Genomic DNA, 18,701 nt, shown 5'->3' on the forward strand with positions numbered 1-18,701 from the left:
ATACATTAGTATTGCAGTATATCGTGCAAGAAATCTAACGATCGCTGGTTGAAGTCCCCTAGGGGGACTAATAAAAAATGTAAAAATGAGTTAAATAAAGTTGTTTTTTTTGTGTAAAAAAAAAAAAAGTATTAAAAGTTCAAAAAACCCCCTTTTCCCATTTTCCCACTAGAGCATAGTAAAAAATTAAATAAATAAACATAATTGGTATCGCCGCGTCCGTAAAAGTCTGAACTATCACAATATATCATTATTTAACCCACACGGTGAACGCCGTAAAAAAATAAATTGTAAACGCCAGAATCTCTATTTTTTGTTCACCTAATCTCCCACAAAAAATGAAATAAAAAGTGATCAAACCGTCACATTTAAACCAAAATGATATTATTATTAGAAACTACAGCTTATCCCGCAAAAAATAAGCCCTTATACCACTTAATCGATGGAAAAATAAAGACGTTACGGCTCTCGGAATTTGGCGAAACAAAATACATTTTCTTTTTTACACTTAGGTTTTTACTTGTAAAAGTAGTAAAATATAGAAAAACCTACACATATTTGGTATCGGCGTAATCGTATTGACCCATAGAATAAAATAAATATGTTGTTTTAATTGTACAGTGAATTCCGTAAAAATGGCGCGCAAAAAACCATGGCGGAATCTCTGTTTTTTTCATTTTCTACCCCACAAATAATTTTTTTCCCGTTTCCTAGAACATTATACGGCAAAATAAATGGTGCTACGAAAAACTACAACTTGTCCCGCAAAAATAAAGCCCTCATAGTACTATATCGACGGAAAAATAAAGGCGTTATGGCCTTTGGAAGGTGGGGAGGGAAAAACGAAAATGAAAATCTGAAAAAGGGCTGCGGCATGAAAGGGTTAAATACCCATTTACTTATACAATATCATATATGTACATACACCGTGTATGCACATTGGATTTAAGTGTCATAAACATTTAATTATTAGTTTTTCAATTAAACTCATGGATGGTATTGTGTCTAAGGGTATGTGCACAGGCTAGCTTCCTTTTATGTCTGAAAAGACAGACTGTTTTCAGGAGAAAACAGCTGCGTCGTTTCAGACGTAAAAGCTCCTCCTCGTATTATGCGAGGAGTCTTTGACGCCCGTAATCTTGAGCTGCTCTTCATTGACTTCAATGAAGAACGGCTCAAATTACGTTGCAAAGAAATGTCCTGCACTTCTTTGCCGAGGCAGTCAATTTACGCGTCGTCGTTCGACAGCTGTCAAACGACGACGTGTAAATTACTGGTCGTCGGCACAGTACGTCGGCAAACCCATTCAAATGAATGGGCAGATGTTTGCCGACGTATTGTAGCCGTATTTTCAGACATAAAACGAGGCATAATACGCCTCGTTTACGTCTGAAAATAGGTTGTGTGAACCCAGCCTTAGGGCTCTTTGGATCATTGTAATCAATCTCAGACACCTGTGATAATTAGTTTGCCAGGTGTGCCCAATCAAAGGAAAACTACTTAAGAAGGACGTTCCACATTATTAAGCAGGCCACAGGTTTCAAGCAATATGGGAAAGAAAAAGGATCTCTCTGCTGCCGAAAAGCGTGAAATAGGGCAATACCTTGGACAAGGTATGAAAACATTGGATATTTCAAGAAAACGTAAGCGTGATCATGGTACTGTGAAAAGATTTGTGGCTGATTCAGAGCACAGACGGGTTCGTTCAGATAAAGGCATAATGAGGAAGGTTTCTGCCAGACAAATTAATAGGATTAGGAGAACAGCTGCTAAAATGCCATTGCAAAGCAGCAAACAGGTATTTGAAGCCGCTGGTGCCTCTGGAGTCCCGCGAACCTCAAGCTGTAGGATCCTCCAGAGGTTTGCAAGTGTGCATAAAGCTATTATTCGGACACCCCTAAACAATGCTCACAAGCAGAAATGGTTGCAGTGGGCTCAGAAATACATGAAGACTAATTTTCAAACTGTGTTGTTTACTGATGAGTGCCGTGCAACCCTGGATTGTCCTGATGGATGCAGTAGTGGATGGTTGGTGAATGGCCACCATGTCCCAACAAGGCTGCGACGTCAGCAAGGAGGTGGCGGAGTTATGTTTTGGGCTGGAATCATGGGGAGAGAGCTGGTAGGCTCCTTTAGGGTCCCTGACGGTGTGAAAATGACCTCTGCAAAGTACGTAGAGTTTATGACTGACCACTTTCTTCCGTGGTACAAAAAGAAGAACCGTGCCTTCCGTAGCAAAATTATCTTCATGCATGACAATGCACCATCTCATGCTGCAAAGAATACCTCTGTGTAATTGGCTGCTATGGGCATAAAAGGAGAGAAACACATGGTGTGGCCCCCATGTTCCCCTGACCTCAACCCTATTGAGAACCTTTGGAGCATCCTCAAGCAAAATATCTATGAGGGTGGGAGGCAGTTCACATCAAAACAGAAGCTCTCGGAGGCTATTCTGACATCCAGCAAAGATATTCAAGAAGAAACTGTCCAAATACTCACAAATTCAATGGCTGAAAGAATTGTGAAGGTGATATCAAAGAAGGGGTCCTATCTTAAAAGGTAACTTCGCTTGTTAAGTTTTTTTTGATTGAAAGAGCTTTGGATTTCTGTAAATATGACCTCCTGATACTGCAAATTCAACAAATTACCATTTTAGTTCTCTTTACAACCTTTAAAATGTTTTGATCCCTGTTGTGCATAATAATTTGAAACAGTGCATTTTGAGTTTTTTACTTCTAAAAAAAAATCTGTTATCATTAGGAGATTTGTTCAATAAAATTTGCATTATACTCCAACGGTTGATGGCTTGAAGATTATACTGACTGTCATTTGCATCGACTATTTAGGAAAATCAGCGAAAAATAACATTGCATAATAATTTGGAATGCAGTGTAAGTATAACATAACTACATAATATACACCCAAAAAAGGTGCAGTCATTTGGATTTAAACAGGTAGAGTCCCTTTTTTTTGTTATTTAGTAGGAACATTTATTGTTTACTTCCAGTGGATAAAGTTCTGTCCATGGTCATGTGATGGACACACAAGTGCTGAGAGCATTAGTCTGGGTTCACACGCCCTATTTACGGACGTAATTCGGGCATTTTAGCCTCGTATTACGTCCGAAAATACGGCTCCAAAGAGTCGGCAAACATCTGCCCATTCATTTGAATGGGTTTTACGATGTACTGTGCCGACGGTCATGAGACGTAAATGGAGCCGTTTTTCATTGGCACCATTGAAAAACAGCTCCAATTACGTCCGTAATTGCCGCCGCGAAAAACGCGAGTACGAGCAATTACGTCTGAAATTCAGGAGCTGTTTTCTCCTGAAAACAGCTCTGTAATTTCAGCCGTATCGGACGCTGCCGTGTGAACATACCCTTAGAGGATACAGCTTTGATACACATACTATAACTGTAAGGGTTTGTGCACACAAAAACGCAAAAACTTCTGAAAATACTTAGCTGTTTTCAAGGGAAAACAGCTCCTGATTTTCAGACTTTTTTTAAGCCACTCGCGATTTTCGCCGCGTATTTTACGGCCGTTTTTGGAGCTGTTTTCAACGTCCCAAGAAGTGACATGCAATATAATACAATAAACAATAAATGTTCCTACTGAATAACAACAAGCAGAGATCTTGAAAACCGTGAAGAATTAATACAGAAAGTATATTGGAAAATGTTTCAACTCTTAATTATACAAAAAATATTTTGCTGAAACCGGCAATCCCTTTAAAAATTACAGCGCACCTCCAACCAAAACCTATCTGACTGTGCTCCAGAATTTTCTTGCTTTAAATTTCTTTTACATGAAAAAGTTATTTGATAGTTTCCATTATCAGCCATGACATCACACATGGCGCTGATCTGTATGTTACCCAGAGGGTTCTTCCCCCCCTCTCACTCTTAGCTCCTCCTGGCAGTCAATCAATGTGCAAAGATAAGCTTGATTCAATCTTTGCCTTAAGGCTATGTTCACACGGAGTATTTTGGGGGAGGAATATCTGCCTCAAAATTCCGTTTGGAACTTTGAGGCAGATATTCCTCTCCCTGCACGCCGATTTTCGCGGCAATTATCGCGCCGTTTTTCGCCCGCGGCCATTGAGCGCCGCGGGCATAAAACAGCGAGAAATACGCTTTCTCCTGCCTCCCATTGAAGTCAATGGGAGGTCGGAGGCGGAAGCGCCCGAAGATAGGGCATGTCGCTTCTTTTTCCCGCGAGGCAGTTTTACTGCTCGCGGGAAAAAGACGCAGACGCCTCCCATTGAAATCAATGGGAGGCGTTCTCGGGCCGTTTCTGCCGAGTTTTGCGACGCGGTTTCCGCGTCAAAAAACTCGGCAAAATACCCCGTGTGAACATAGCCTTAGAGTGTTTAACGTGATCTGGTATCAGTGACCAAATGTTTATTTAATGTAAATTTTAGTGCTGACCATCTTAAAAACATCATAGATCCCTTGTAAATTAGGATGAGTAAATCATGTAACTAAAAAAAGACAATATCTATAGTATAATTCAAGTCTCTACATTATTAAAGGGAACCTGTCACATTGAACTTGCTGTCTGATCGATTAGCAGCGCGTTATAGAGCAGGAACAGTGGAGCAGATTAAAGGGGTTTTACAGTGAGAGAAAATGAATGACCTATCCTCAGGATATGCCATCAATATGTGATCGGTGCTGGTCTGACTCTTGGCAGGAGTCCCATTCACCTTTACCGTGGTCGGGCTGGGAAATGCGGCCGACACGCAGACCGTTTTTCCCGGCCCGAATTCGGTCGTGTGCAAGAGGTATTACAGCCTTCTACCATGTCAGTGTCTCACAGTAAGGAGCAGTGACAGGAATGAGGGGAAGCAGCACTCACAAGAGTGCTGCAGCCCCTGCGAAACAGCTGATCAATGGTGCCGAGAGTTGGAACCCACCGATCAGATATTGATGGCCGATACTGAGGATGAACCATCAAATTTTTTTTACTTTAAAACCCCTTTAATATAAATTTTTGTTCCAAAAGATTAGAAAAACCTTTTATTTTATTGATTTAAATCTCTGCTCACTGTGGGCTAATGACTCCAGTGGGCGGTCTCAACTATTGATTGACAGTCTTCCCTGCATTTGTATGTATGTTATCCTAAATCTTTTGGCACAAAACTATATATCAATCTCCTCAGATTATCCTGCTCTATAACATGCTTCCTACACATCCGACTGCATATTCAATGTGACGAATTCCCCTTAAGTCACATTTTGTGTCTGCTTTGCTGCCCACTATTAGAGATCAATACTTGCCAGTTCATTCAGCGAAGATGACATTTTGGAAGGATTGCAGGAACTCTCTGTCTTGTCTCTGAGCACTGATGGTTTTAATATAAGATACAGCTCCAGAACAGGAATAAAGTTAAATGTTTACATATACAGGGTTATAGTGAACGTTGGATTAGATATTTCAGAGACAGACGTGATTTGTCATTTTTCAGTTTGTGTGACATGACTTGCATGTGCTGCAATTTTTAATTTATGTAAACTTAAAGAGGCTCTGTCACCAGATTCTCAAACCCCTATCTCCTATTGCATGTGATTGGCGCTGCAATGTAGATAACAGTAACGTTTTTTTTATTTTTTAAACGTTCATTTTTGACCAAGTTATGAGCTATTTTATATATATGCAAATGAGCTTTGAAATGGACAACTGGGCGTTTTTATTTCGTATGTCCAACTGGCTGTGTATTGTGTTTTTAACTGGGCGTGTATTGTGTTTTTAACTTGGCGTGTTTATGTGTATGATGCTGACCAATCAGTGACCAGTCAGCATCATACACTCATCTCCATTCATTTAGAAGCAGCACAGCGTTCTTACTAGAACGATGTGCAGCCACATACACAAGTATCCTGATAATGAATACACATGAAATCCAGACTGGACGACATGTGTATTCAGAATCCTGACACTTCTGAATCTTTTCTCTGAGATTGCAGCAAGAGAAACGAAATCTCGCGAGATTACGGAGCTAAACGAGATTTTGTTTCTCTTGCGAGTCAGAAGTGTCAGGATTCTCAATACACATGACGCCCAGGCTGGATGATCATGTGTATTCATTATCAGGACACTAGATTAACGTTAATCAAGTGTCCTGATAATGAATACACCAGTGGCGGACACAGACTGCAAAAGGCCCCTGTGCAGATAATGTGCCAGGGCCCCCCCCCCCCCCACCCCGCAAACTTCTCATGGCCGACGGTCCGCTTTCAGCTGCATCGCTGGGTCTCCTAAGTGACCCAACAATGCAGCACTAGCAGCCGGGGCGTCACTAAGGCTGGGTTCACACACACACTATTTACGGACGTAATTTGGGCGTTTTAGCATTGAATTACATCCGAAAATGCGGCTCAAAAGCGTCGGAAAACATCTGCCCATTCATTTGAATGGGTCTTACGATGTTCTGTGCCGATGGTCATTTTTTTTTACGCGCCGCTGTCGAAAGGCGGCGCGTAAAAAACTGCCTGTCACTTCTTCAGATGTAAATGGAGCCGTTTTCCATGGACTCCATGGAAAACCAGCTTCAATTACTTCCGTAGTGGACGCAGCAAAAGACGCCTGCACATGCCATTACGGCTGAAATTACGGTGCTGTTTTCTCCTGAAAACAGCACAGTAATTTCAGCCGTAACAGACGCTGCCGTGTGAACATACCCTCAGGGCTTAAAATGTCCGGGAAATAGCCCCAATACATATGTGTCCGCCCCAAAAAAAAGTGTGTGTATAGGAGACAGCATAGCATATCTATAGCACTACGACCCTATAAACTATGGATAGGATTAGATACAGTGGCTGAGCAGACAGTATCACACATGATAGGATTAGATACAGTGGCTCAGAAGGCAGTATCACACATGATAGGATTAGATACACAGCTCAGCAGACAGTATCACACATGATAGGATTAGATACAGTGGCCCAGCAGACAGTATCACACATGATAGGATTAGATACAGTGGCTCAGCAGACAGTACCACACATGATAGGATTAGATACAGTGGCTCAGCAGACAGTACCACACATGATAGGATTAGATACAGTGGCTCAGCAGACAGTATCACACATGATAGGATTAGATACAGTGGCTCAGCAGACAGTACCACACATTATAGGATTAGATACAGTGGCTCAGCAGACAGTATCACACATGATAGGATTAGATACAGTGGCTCAGCAGACAGTATCACACATGATCGGATTAGATATAGGGCCCAGCACAGTATCATACATGATTGGATTAGATACACAGCTCAGCAGACTGTATCACACATGATAGGATTAGATACAGGGCCCAGCTCGCTGACATTGCGGCTCCAGCGCTGGACCCAGGAAAGGTAAGAATAATAATTTTGCTTCTTTATGTGTTACTGATTATTTTTGTGTGTTTGTGTTTTTTTTACAGGTTCGGTTGTTGGACTTCGGATACGAGGACTTCAATGACGGCGTTTTTTTTATTCTCAATAAAATGGTTAATGAGGGTTGTGTTTTTATTTCAATAAAAAAAATTTCTATGTGCTTGTATCTTTTTAAACTTTATTATCACCGCCTTAGTAATGGCCGCTGGCTGATTGACAACCTCCATTACTAAGGCGAGGCTTAATGTTAGCCGGTGCAGAGTCTACACTAACCCCCATTATTACCCCGGTACCCACCGCCACCAGGGGTACTGGGAAGAGCCGGGTACAAACCAGTACCCGACCAGCTGTAGTGACGGGCAGGCACCGGGGTGGCCGCAGGCTGGTAGTATTAGGCTGGGGAAGGCCAAAAACAGTGGCCCTTCCCACCCTTTAATGCTGCCTGCTGCTGCTGTGTTGTATCTGGCTGGTTATGAAAATTGGGGGGGACCCGACATCGTTCTTTCCAATTATTTTTTAAATGACGTGGCGTCCCCCCCATTTTCATAACCAGCCAGATACAATAAAGCAGCAGCAGCCTAGCATCACCAGGGTAGGAAGGGCCACTGTATCTGGCCTTTCCCCTCCTGATAATACCAGCCTGCGGCCACCCCAGTGGCCGACCATCACTACAGATGGTCAGGTACTGGATCGTACCCGGCTCTTCCCAGCACCCCTGGTGGCGGTGGGTACCGGGGTAATAAAGGGGGTTAGTGTTAGCCTCTGCACCGGCTAACACTAAGCCCTGCCTTAGCAATGGATGCTGTCAATCAGCCGGCGGCCATTACTAAGGCGGTAGTAATATAGTTTAAAAAAAACCACAAAGACATAGAAAAAATATTTTATTGAAATAAAAAAAAAAAACACAACCCTCATTAACCATTTTATTAATAAAAAAAAAAGCTGTCATCGAAGTAGTCCTGGAATCCGCCGTAGTCCAACGACCGAACCTGTAAGAAAACACACAAAAAATGATTAGTAACACATGTGTTAGGGTATGTGCACACACACTAATTACGTCCGGAATTGACGGACGTATTTCGGCCGCAAGTACCGGACCGAACACACTGCAGGGAGCCGGGCTCCTAGCATCATAGTTATGTACGACGCTAGGAGTCCCTGCCTCGCTGCCGGACAACTGTCCGGTACTGAAAACATGATTACAGTACAGGACAGTTGTCCCACAGCGAGGCAGGGACTCCTAGCGTCGTACATAAGTACGACGCTAGGAGCCCGGCTCCCTGCAGTGTGTTCGGTCCGGTACTTGCGGCCGAAATACATCCGTCACTTACGGACGTAATTAGTGTCTGTGCACATACCCTAAGGCTTAGATACAGGGCCCATGTGTGATACTGTCTGTGGGACCCTGTATCTAAGCCTACCACAAGGTAGGCTTAGATACAGGGTCCAGCAGACAGTAATCTTATACAGTATAAGATTACTGTGTGCTGGGGCCCTGTATCTAAACCTACAGTGTGGTAGGCTTAGATACAGGGCCCAGCAGACAGGATCACGCATGGGCCATGTATCTAAGCCTACCATGTGATTGGCTTAGATACAGGGCCCAGCAGACAGCATCACACAATCTGTGATCCTGTCTCATGGGCCCCCTAAGCCTGCTACATCGTAGGCTTAGGGGTTGTGCAGTCCCTAAACATTGATGGCCTATCCTCAGGATAGGCCATCAATAGCTGATGTGTCGCCCGGGACCCGCAAATCAGCTGTTTTGAAGGGGCCGCAGCACTCGTACGAGAGCTGCTTCCCCTTCATTTCACTACTCGCTCACACTGTGAATCGCCGAAACCGATTCACAGTGTGACCGGAATGAAGTGACAGGAATGAAGGGGAGCAGCTCTCGTACGAGTGCTGCGGCCCCTTCAAAACAGCTGATTGGCGGGTCCCAGGAGTCGGACCCCGCCAGTCAGGGCTATCTTACCTTCCTCTTCGGCCGCGGCGGGAGTTCTGTCGTCTCGATGCTGTGCGCGGCGCATAGCGCTGTGACGTCATGTGCTGCGCACAGCGCCTGACGTCAGGACCTCCGCTGCGATCCGGAACCAGGAAGGTAAGTAAAGTATGTTACTATAGTAACAGGGGCCCGCGGCCCGAGTTACTATAGTAACTTTTTATTGATGTGGTGCGGGGGGCCGTGGGCCCCCCTGGCTTCGGGGCCCGGTCGCAATTGCGACCGCTGCGACCCCTATAGCTACGCCAGTGGTCCACGGGCCTCTGTCTCAGTCCTCAGCATCGCGCAGCTGAGAACTGAGTCGGCCAGCAGAGGAACGGGCCCCCTTCCCACGCGGGGCCCTTGTGCAGCTGCACCGGCTGCACATGCGGTATGTCCGCCCCTGGAATACACATGACCATCCAGCCTGGACGTCATGTGTATTGAGAATCCTGACACTTCTGACTCTTTTCTCTGAGATTTCCAGCAAGAGATTACGAGTGGCTTGCTGGAAATCTCACAGAAAAGATTCAGAAGTGTCAGGATTCTGAGTACACATGACGTCCAGGCTGGATTTCATGTGTATTCATTATCAGGACACTTGTGTATGTGGCTGCACATCGTTCTAGTAAGAACGCTGTGCTGCTTGTAAATGAATGTTGAGGAGAGTATGATGCTGACTGGTCACTGATTGGTCAGCATCATACACATAAACACGCCCAGTTAAAAACACAATACACGCCCAGTTGGACATAACGAAATAAAAACGCCCAGTTGTCCATTTCAAACCTCATTTGCATATATATAAAATAGCTCATAACGTGGCCAAAAATGAAAGTTTAAAAAAAACCAAAAACTTTACTGTTATCTACATTGCAGCGCCGATCACATGCAATAGGAGATAGGGGTTTGAGAATCTGGTGACAGAGCCTCTTTAAGGGGAACCTATCATGTTCAAAATGCTATCTGATCTGCCTGCAGTAGGTTATAGAGTAGGGGAAGCTCAGTAGATTAATATACATTTTGTCTGAAAAGATTCTGTAGAACTTGTAACTTATTGATCTAAACCAATAATCATTCTTGCCATTTATTTATCTAAATCTCTGCTCATTCTGGGCTCCTGGGCTACTTGCAGTGGTGTAACTACCGCCGTAGCGGCTGCTACGGGGCCCGCGGCATGAGGGGGCCCGTGTCGCCCGCCGGCACGGGCCCCCACCATGGCCGGAGGCTCCGCTAGCAACCGCTATGGCTACTACAGCGCGACGCCACTGAACACTACGGCAGAGCAGGGAGGTATCTCCCCGCTCTGCCATTAAACATAAGACATGTATCTCCTCTCCACAGGAAATCCACAGGATAGGGGATACACGTGTGATCGCTGGCAGCGATAGGGAGAACGGGGGACTGAAAGTCCCCTGAAGTTCTCCATCACAAACCTCGGACTTCCGGGGTTTGTGTCGGCAGCTTCTTAGAAATGAATGGAGCGCCGGTCGCACTTGTGCGCATGCGTGTCCAGCGCTCCTTTCATTTTTATTGAGCTCCTTTTCATTTTGCAGACGCCGGAAGTCAGAGGTTAGTCATGGAGAACTGCGGGGGACTTTCGGTCCCCCGTTCTCCCTATCGCTGCCAGCGATCACACATGTATCCCCTGTCCTGTGGAGAGGGGATACATGTCTTTTAGTAGGACACACTGTAGGTCACATTTTTTTGGGAGGGGGGACGCTGTATGGCGTTCCCTACAGGGGGGGCTGTATAGCGTTCCTTACAGGGGGGGCTGTATGGCGTTCCTTACAGGGGGGGCTGTATGGCGTTACCTACAGGGGGGGGGCTGTATGACGTTACCTACAGGGGGGCCTGCATGGCGTTCTCTACAGGGGGGGGCTGTATGCAGCCCCCTTGTAGGTAACGCCATACAGACCCCCCCCTGTAGATAACGCCATAGAGGCCCCTCTGTAGAGAACGCCATACAGACACCCCTGTAGATAACACCATACAGCCCCCTCTGTAGAGAACGCCATACAGCCCCCCCTGTAGGGAACGCAATACAGCCCTCCCTGTAGGGAACGCCATACAGACCCCCCTGTAGATAATGCCATACAGCCCCCCCTGTAGATAACGCCATACAGCCCCCTCTGTAGAGAACGCCATACAGCCCCCCCTGTAGGGAACGCCATACAGCACCCCCTGTAGGGAACGCCATACAGCCCCCTCTGTAGAGAACGCCATACAGCCCCCTCTGTAGAGAACGCCATACAGCCTCATCTGTAGAGAACGCCATACAGCCCCCTCTGTAGAGAACGCCATGTCTGTATGGCGTTATCTACAGGGGGACTCTGTATGGCATTATCTACAGGGGGGTCTGTATGCTGTTATCTACAAGGGGGGCTGTATGGCGTTCTCTACAGAGGGGGCTGTATGGCGTTCTCTACAGAGGGGGCTGTATGGCGTTCTCTACAGAGGGGGCTGTATGGCGTTCTCTACAGAGGGGGCTGTATGGAGTTCCCTACAGGGGGTGCTGTATGGCATTCTCTACAGAGGGGGCTGTATGGAGTTCTCTACAGAGGGGGCTGTATGGCGTTATCTACAGGGGGGCTGTATGGCATTATCTACAGGGGGGGTCTGTATGGCGTTCCCTACAGGGAGGGCTGTATGGCGTTCCCTACAGGGGGGGCTGTATGGCGTTCTCTACAGAGGGGGCTGTATGGCGTTATCTACAGGGGGGTCTGTATGGCGTTACCTACAGGGGGGCTGCATACAGCCCCCCCCTGTAGAGAACGCTATGCAGCCCCCCTGTAGGTAACGTCATACAGCCCCCCTGTAGGTAACGCCATACAGACCCCCCTGTAGATAATGCCATACAGCCCCCCCTGTAGATAACGCCATACAGCCCCCTCTGTAGAGAACGCCATACAGCCCCCTCTGTAGAGAACGCCATACAGCCCCCCCTGTAGGGAACGCCATACAGCACCCCCTGTAGGGAACGCCATACAGCCCCCTCTGTAGAGAACGCCATACAGCCCCCTCTGTAGAGAACGCCATACAGCCCCCCTTGTAGATAACGGCATACAGACCCCCCTGTAGATAATGCCATACAGAGTCCCCCTGTAGATAACGGTCCCCCTGTAGATAACGCCATACAGACCCCCCTGTAGATAACGCCATATAGACCCCTCCCCCTGTAGAGAACGCCATCCAGCCCCCCCCTGTAGATAAAACGCCATACAGACCCCTTTGTAGATAACGCCATACAGCCCCCCCTGTAGATAACGCCATACAGCCCCCTCTGTAGATATCTACAAAGGGGGCTGTTTGGCGTACCTCTACAGGGGGGGGCTGTATGGAGTTATCTACAGGGGGGGGCTGTAAAAAAGGCACTATCTACAAGGGGGGTTTGTGTGACACCCAGGTTTGCTATGGGGCCCAGTCTTTCCTAGTTACGCCCCTGGCTACTTGATTATTTTCAGCTATCTCTGTATTCACACTTATACAGGAAAGGCTGCCATTCACTATTTAGGACTGACCATTGGACTCCAAAGCCAAGAATGATTAGAGGTTTAGATCAATAAGTTACAAGTTCTACTGAATTTTTTCCCACAAAATCTAGATCACAAAATGCAGATCAGACAGATGCATTTTCAACGTGACAGGTTCCCTTTAAAGAAGCACTGTCAGAAATCTTCATATTTCGTTTACATGAAAGCTACTGTTTTAATATCCATGATAGAAAAAGATCTGAGTCATTGTGCCAATTTTTTATAAAATAAAGTGGGAGGGCAACTTAAATGGTCACTACCTTTTCAACAAACTTTGCCTAAATCAATAGTACAAGTGAATATAAGAAACTTTCTAATATAAATTATTAGAGAAAAAATGTGTCTTTCTCTACTTATCAGGATCTTTTCCCCCTCACCCCCTTTTCTCCTAACTGTTCACTCACTTAGAATTGACTGCTTTTTCTGTCTCCTCACTCACTTAAAAATCAGGTTAAGACTTCCCATAAAAGTCTATGAACGGGGAGGTGCGAGCAGGAGTAAAGTAAAGGGCATTTTAGGCCCCATGCACACGACCGTGTTTTTGCGTCCGTAATTCCCCCGCAAATCCACGGGAGAATTGCGGACCCATTCATTTCTATGGGCCCATACACACTATCCGTGTTTTCACGGGTCTCCGCATGTCCGCAAATCCGTGCCGCAGAAACTCAGGACATGCCTTATTACGGGCCGCAAATTCGATGCGGACATGCCAATAAAAGTCAATGGGCCCATGGAAATTGCGGATACACCTCCGTGTGTCATCCGCAGTTTGCGGATTTGCGGAAATGTTGCTAGGCGATGACCGGGAATGAGTTCTGTCGTCATCCTGTTTTACCTAGGCTTTTTTTTTTTCATCCGCATTTTGCGGATTACATACGGATGAACTGCGGATTACATACGGATGAACTACGGATGACATTTCACGGAACACGGTCCTGGAATTTGCGGAACAGAAAAACACTACGGTCGTGTGCATGAGGCCTTACACTGGGCGATTATCAGGCAGACGAGCATGCATAGCAAACGCTCGATCATCTGCTGGCCGTATCGTTTTAAAAAAGTAAAATATTATCGTTGTCGGCAGCACATCTTCCTGTGTAAACAGGGAGAGGCGCTGCCGACATGATAATAATATATGGGGACGAGCGATCAGAGTTACGACTGCTCGTCCCCATCCATATATCCGTGTAATTATCGGCCGGTGTAAAAGGGCCTTAAAAGAGAGGCAGAGAGAGGCACAGATGCTGCAACAGCTTCCTAGTAAGGTCTGATTCACGTTGTGTTTTTTTCCATTCCGCCTCAGACAGCAGGTAGCAACGTATACACTGTATAGGGATACCTCGCCCACATTTTCCAGGAATAACCCTACTTGAAGCGCTGTGCCTGGGGAAGCTCTTGACAGGAGCTACATTGCCGGAGTCCCTGGCCAGAGTATCGCAAGTGTCACGACTCTGGGGGTATGTGGACCCACTAGGCCGCTCAGTAGCAGCTGGCCGAAACACAGTCAATGTAAGTCTTTAGAAGTAGAGTACCTGTATTGCAGTCCAGACTAACACATGGCGCAATAGACACTTCGACACAGATGACACTTGGCGTGGCAGATGACACTTCGCGTGACAGAAGACGCTTGGCGTAGCAGATGACACTTGGCATGACAGAAGATGCTTGGCGTGGCAGATGATACTTGGCACAGAGGATGAACTCGACTTCAACACTAGACTTCAATCAGGAACAAACACAATTACTGGATACGGGATGCAGGAAACATGATACGGAAACACTGGGAACAGGATACAATTGAGGATCCATTTGCTAACTGACATGTGTAAACACAACAACGCTCAGGCAAAGAGAGGAAGGGCAGAGCCCCTTTTATAGTCCAGGGTGAAAAGAGATTGGGTAGGGAACATTTCACATGTGCGCATGCTGGCCTAGTGCCATTTCACATGTGCGCTCACCCTAGTGGAGACAGAGGAACAGTACAGCTCTCAGTGATCTGTGGTCGTGCCTGCCAGTGAGTAGAACTTGCCGGCGGTCAGCGACCGTGGCCACAACAGTACCCCCCTTACGCCTCCTCTTCTTAGGTCCAGAGCGTAGAAGCAACTTCTTGATGAATGCTGGGGCATTGATGTTTTCTTCTGGCTCCCAAGACCTCTCCTCAGGACCAAACCCTTTCCAGTCTACCAGATAAAACATCTTTCCTCCTACCCTTTTGCAGTCCAGTATTTCCTTCACCTCGAAAACGTCAGAAGAACCGCCAGGAGCAATTGTAGAACCAGGAGATTTGCTGTAGCGGTTCAGGACCACAGGCCTTAAGAGGGACACATGGAAAGAGTTGGGGATTTTGAGAGTAGGAAGCAGTCTAAGTTTATAGGACACAGGGTTTATTTGTTGTAACACCTCGAAGGAGCCGAGGAAACTAGGAGCGAATTTGTGGGAAGTGATCTTCAGACGAATGTTCCTAGAAGAGCTCCAGACATTGACTCCGGGGAGAAACCGAGGAGGAACCCTTCTCTTCTTATCCACATATGTTTTCATGCGATACACTGCCTGAAGAATCACAGACTTGGATTTCTGCCAGATGTGAAAAAAAATCCCAAATGAAGAATTGGCTGCAGGCACTTGAGGCATAGTTGTTACTGGGAGAGGAACTCGTGGGTGCTGACTGTAGACAATATAGAACGGAGAGACAGCAGTAGACTCACTAGTATTGGTATTGTAAGAGAATTCCGCCCAAGGCAGAAGCTGTACCCAATTGTCATGTTGGACAGAGATATAATGATGGAGATAATTCTCTAGTATTTGGTTGATCCTTTCCACTTGACTTTTAGACTACGGGTGATAGGCAGACGATAAGTCCAGCTTCACATCCAAAAGATTACACAGGGCTTTCCAGAATTTAGACGTGAACTGTACACCCTGGATGGAAACAATATGAAGAGGTAGTCCATGTAGACAAATGATGTGTTGGATGAACAAATCTGCCAGACGAGGAGCTGAGGGACGGCCCATTAACTGGTTGTCGACACAGGACGAGTATGCTCGTCCTGAGCGGCGAGCACTTCGCACATTAGGACGAGCATACTCGTCCTGTGTGACAGCAGTCTCTGCCGTCTCTGTGTGTGCGATCGAGAGCGGGGCAACGACTGTAATACACAGCCACGGCCCCGCTCTGACAGCGGAGAGGAGAGAAACAGCTTCTCTCCGCTGTTAACCCTTTGAACGCCGCGATGAAAGCTGATCGCGGCGTTCAAAGAGCCCCCCTGCACATTGATCGCGGCACAGAAAATAACTGACGCGATCAAAGCCCATAACTCATATGGCCAGACAGCCCAGGGTCCAGTGAAGGACCCCAGGGCTGTCTGAACATATTTTCTGTTGTTAGGGCATACTGAGGTATGCCCTAACAACTGCCTGTGTACAATCAGTAACAGGCTAACGTACTGGCATATAGATCTATGCCAGTACATTGCAGTTACAAAATCAAAATGATAAATCCCTTTATGGGATTAAAAAAAAAAGTTAAATGAATGTAAAAAAAAATAATGGTAAATAAATAAATAAAAAGTAAATAAAATACACAGAAACACAAATTTTTTATAATAAATAAACTTTTTAAAATATAAGTCCCAAAACATGAAATAATATAGACATATTTGGTATCGCCACGACCGTAACAACCTGTACAACAAATGTAGAACATTATTTATGATGATCGGTGTATGGTGTAAAAAAATAAATATTAAAACTGCTGCACAACTGCTTTTTTTCTGCATTTTAATCTAATTAAAAATGTATAGAAATTAAACGATAATGTATTTGTACCAAAAAATGGTACGTACATAAAGTACAACTCGTCCCGCAAAAAACAAAGTCTCATACAACTACGTCGTACAAAAAATAAAAGAGTTATGAGCGTCGGGATGCAAAGAGGGAAATGTAAAAAAAATTGCTCTGTCCTCAAGGCCAAAATTGGCCGTGTCCTTAAGGGGTTAAAGGAATAAAATGTGCAATTTTAGAGAAACGATCCACTACTACCCAGATCGTAGTACATACAGCAGAACGGGGAAGGTCAGTTATAAAGTCCATGGCAATGTGTTGCCAGGGAGCAACAGGCACTGGTAGAGGTTGGAGCAGACCAAACTTGTTTAGGGCACAATTAACACAGGAGGAAACAAAGTCATAGGTAGGGAGGGCCAGCAATAATGACGGGAGAGCGGATAATTATTTTTCTGTCAGCAGGATGGACAAAAATCTTTCCAGGAGGAATGTGCTTGATCTGCAGAGGATTTACAGCAATAATCCTAGAAGGATCAATAATATGTTGAGATTACTTTTCTGAGTCATCAGTTTCAAATGACAGAGACAGCGCATCAGCATTCATGTTTTTTTCCTGCCGGATGAAAGTGGAGAAGAAATCAAAATCTGGCGAAGAACAGTGACCATCTAGCCTGACGAGGGTTCAGTTTCTGTGCAGACTGCAGATATGTACGATTTTTGTGATCGGTGTAGATAATGATGGGGTGAGCATCTTGACAGCGAGCAATTCTTGATCCCCAATGGAGTAGTTGCGCTCAGCAGGAGAGAAGAGTTTGGAGAAGAGTCCTCAAGATACTGCCTTACCCTTAGAAATCTTTTTGAACAGGAGTGCTCCAGCACCAATGGAAGAGGCGTCAACCTCCACCGAAAACTGTGGCATAACATCAGGATGATGAAGAACAGAGGCAGACGTGAATGCGCTCTTGAAGTTGGAGAATGCTGACTCTGCCTCAGGGGTCCTGCCTCAGTGTTCACTCTCTTTTTGGTAAGAGCTGAGATGGGAGCGAGAAATTTGAGATGAACTGACGGTAAAAATAAGCAAATCCAAGAAATCTTTGTATAGCTCGGAGACCCTGAGGACGTGGCCACTCCGAGATGGACTTCACCTCTTCCGGATCCATTTGATGTCCACGATTGGAGACAATATGGCCCAGGAAGGGCAATGATATCTTTTCAAATACGCATTTTTCCAGTTTCGCGTATAATTTATTCCCCCTTAGCCGCAACAAGACTTGACGTACATGCTTCCGATTCGTCGTCAGATCGGGTGAATAAATTAAGATGTCGTCCAGATACACCACCACACAGACATACAGAAGATCACGGAAGATGTCGTTTACGAATTCTTGGAATACTACTGGAGTGTTACACAGTCCAAAGGGCATGACAAGTTACTCGTAGTGACCGTCTCGGGTATTGAATGCGGTTTACCATTTGCATATTCACCCTTGCGTATACAAATCAGGTTATAGGCCCTGCGTAGATCCAGCTTTGTAAGAACCTTGGCTCCAGGAATCCTGTGGAAGAGCTCGGAGATAAGCGCCATGGGGTACTTGTTTTTTACCGTGACTTGGTTTAACCCACGGTAATCAATGCACGGTCGTAGTGACCCATCGTTTTTCTCCACGAAGAAGAATCCGGCTCCGGCTGGGGAAGAAGACTTCCTCATGAAACCTCTCAACAGGTTCTCCTTGACATACTCCGACATGGCCTGGGTTTCAGGCAAGGATAGCAGGTAGACCTCTCCACGAGGAAGTGAGGCTCCAGGGAGCAATACTATAGGGCAGTCATATGGATGATGAGGAGAAGGAACTTCTGCCTCCTTCATGCTGAATACATCATACGGTGGAGGCAATACTGAGAGTGACTGAGGTAGTGGAGAAAGGACGGGACGAACCTGAGGCTGGCAGTGGTGCAGACATCGGGATCCCCACTGGAGGAGCACTCCGAAATTCCAATCAAGGACTGGGGCATGCTGGCGG

General features: G+C 45.8%; 1 protein-coding gene across 1 annotated transcript in view; it reads right to left on the reverse strand.

Moving 5' to 3' along the window:
- The window catches only part of LOC142652819 (solute carrier family 2, facilitated glucose transporter member 11-like), a 76,395-nt gene extending 58,130 nt beyond the window's left edge, over nt 1–18,265 (reverse strand). Inside the window, exons 1-2 of the mRNA XM_075828528.1 lie at nt 18,151–18,265; nt 17,524–17,711 (exon numbers count right to left, since the gene is read on the reverse strand). Coding sequence (XP_075684643.1) covers nt 17,524–17,711; nt 18,151–18,265 — 303 coding nt within the window. The remainder of the gene's footprint in view (nt 1–17,523; nt 17,712–18,150) is intronic.
- Nucleotides 18,266–18,701: the final 436 nt, after the last annotated feature.

The sequence above is a fragment of the Rhinoderma darwinii genome, chromosome 1 (assembly GCF_050947455.1).
Source record: "Rhinoderma darwinii isolate aRhiDar2 chromosome 1, aRhiDar2.hap1, whole genome shotgun sequence".
Lineage (NCBI taxonomy): Eukaryota > Metazoa > Chordata > Amphibia > Anura > Rhinodermatidae > Rhinoderma > Rhinoderma darwinii.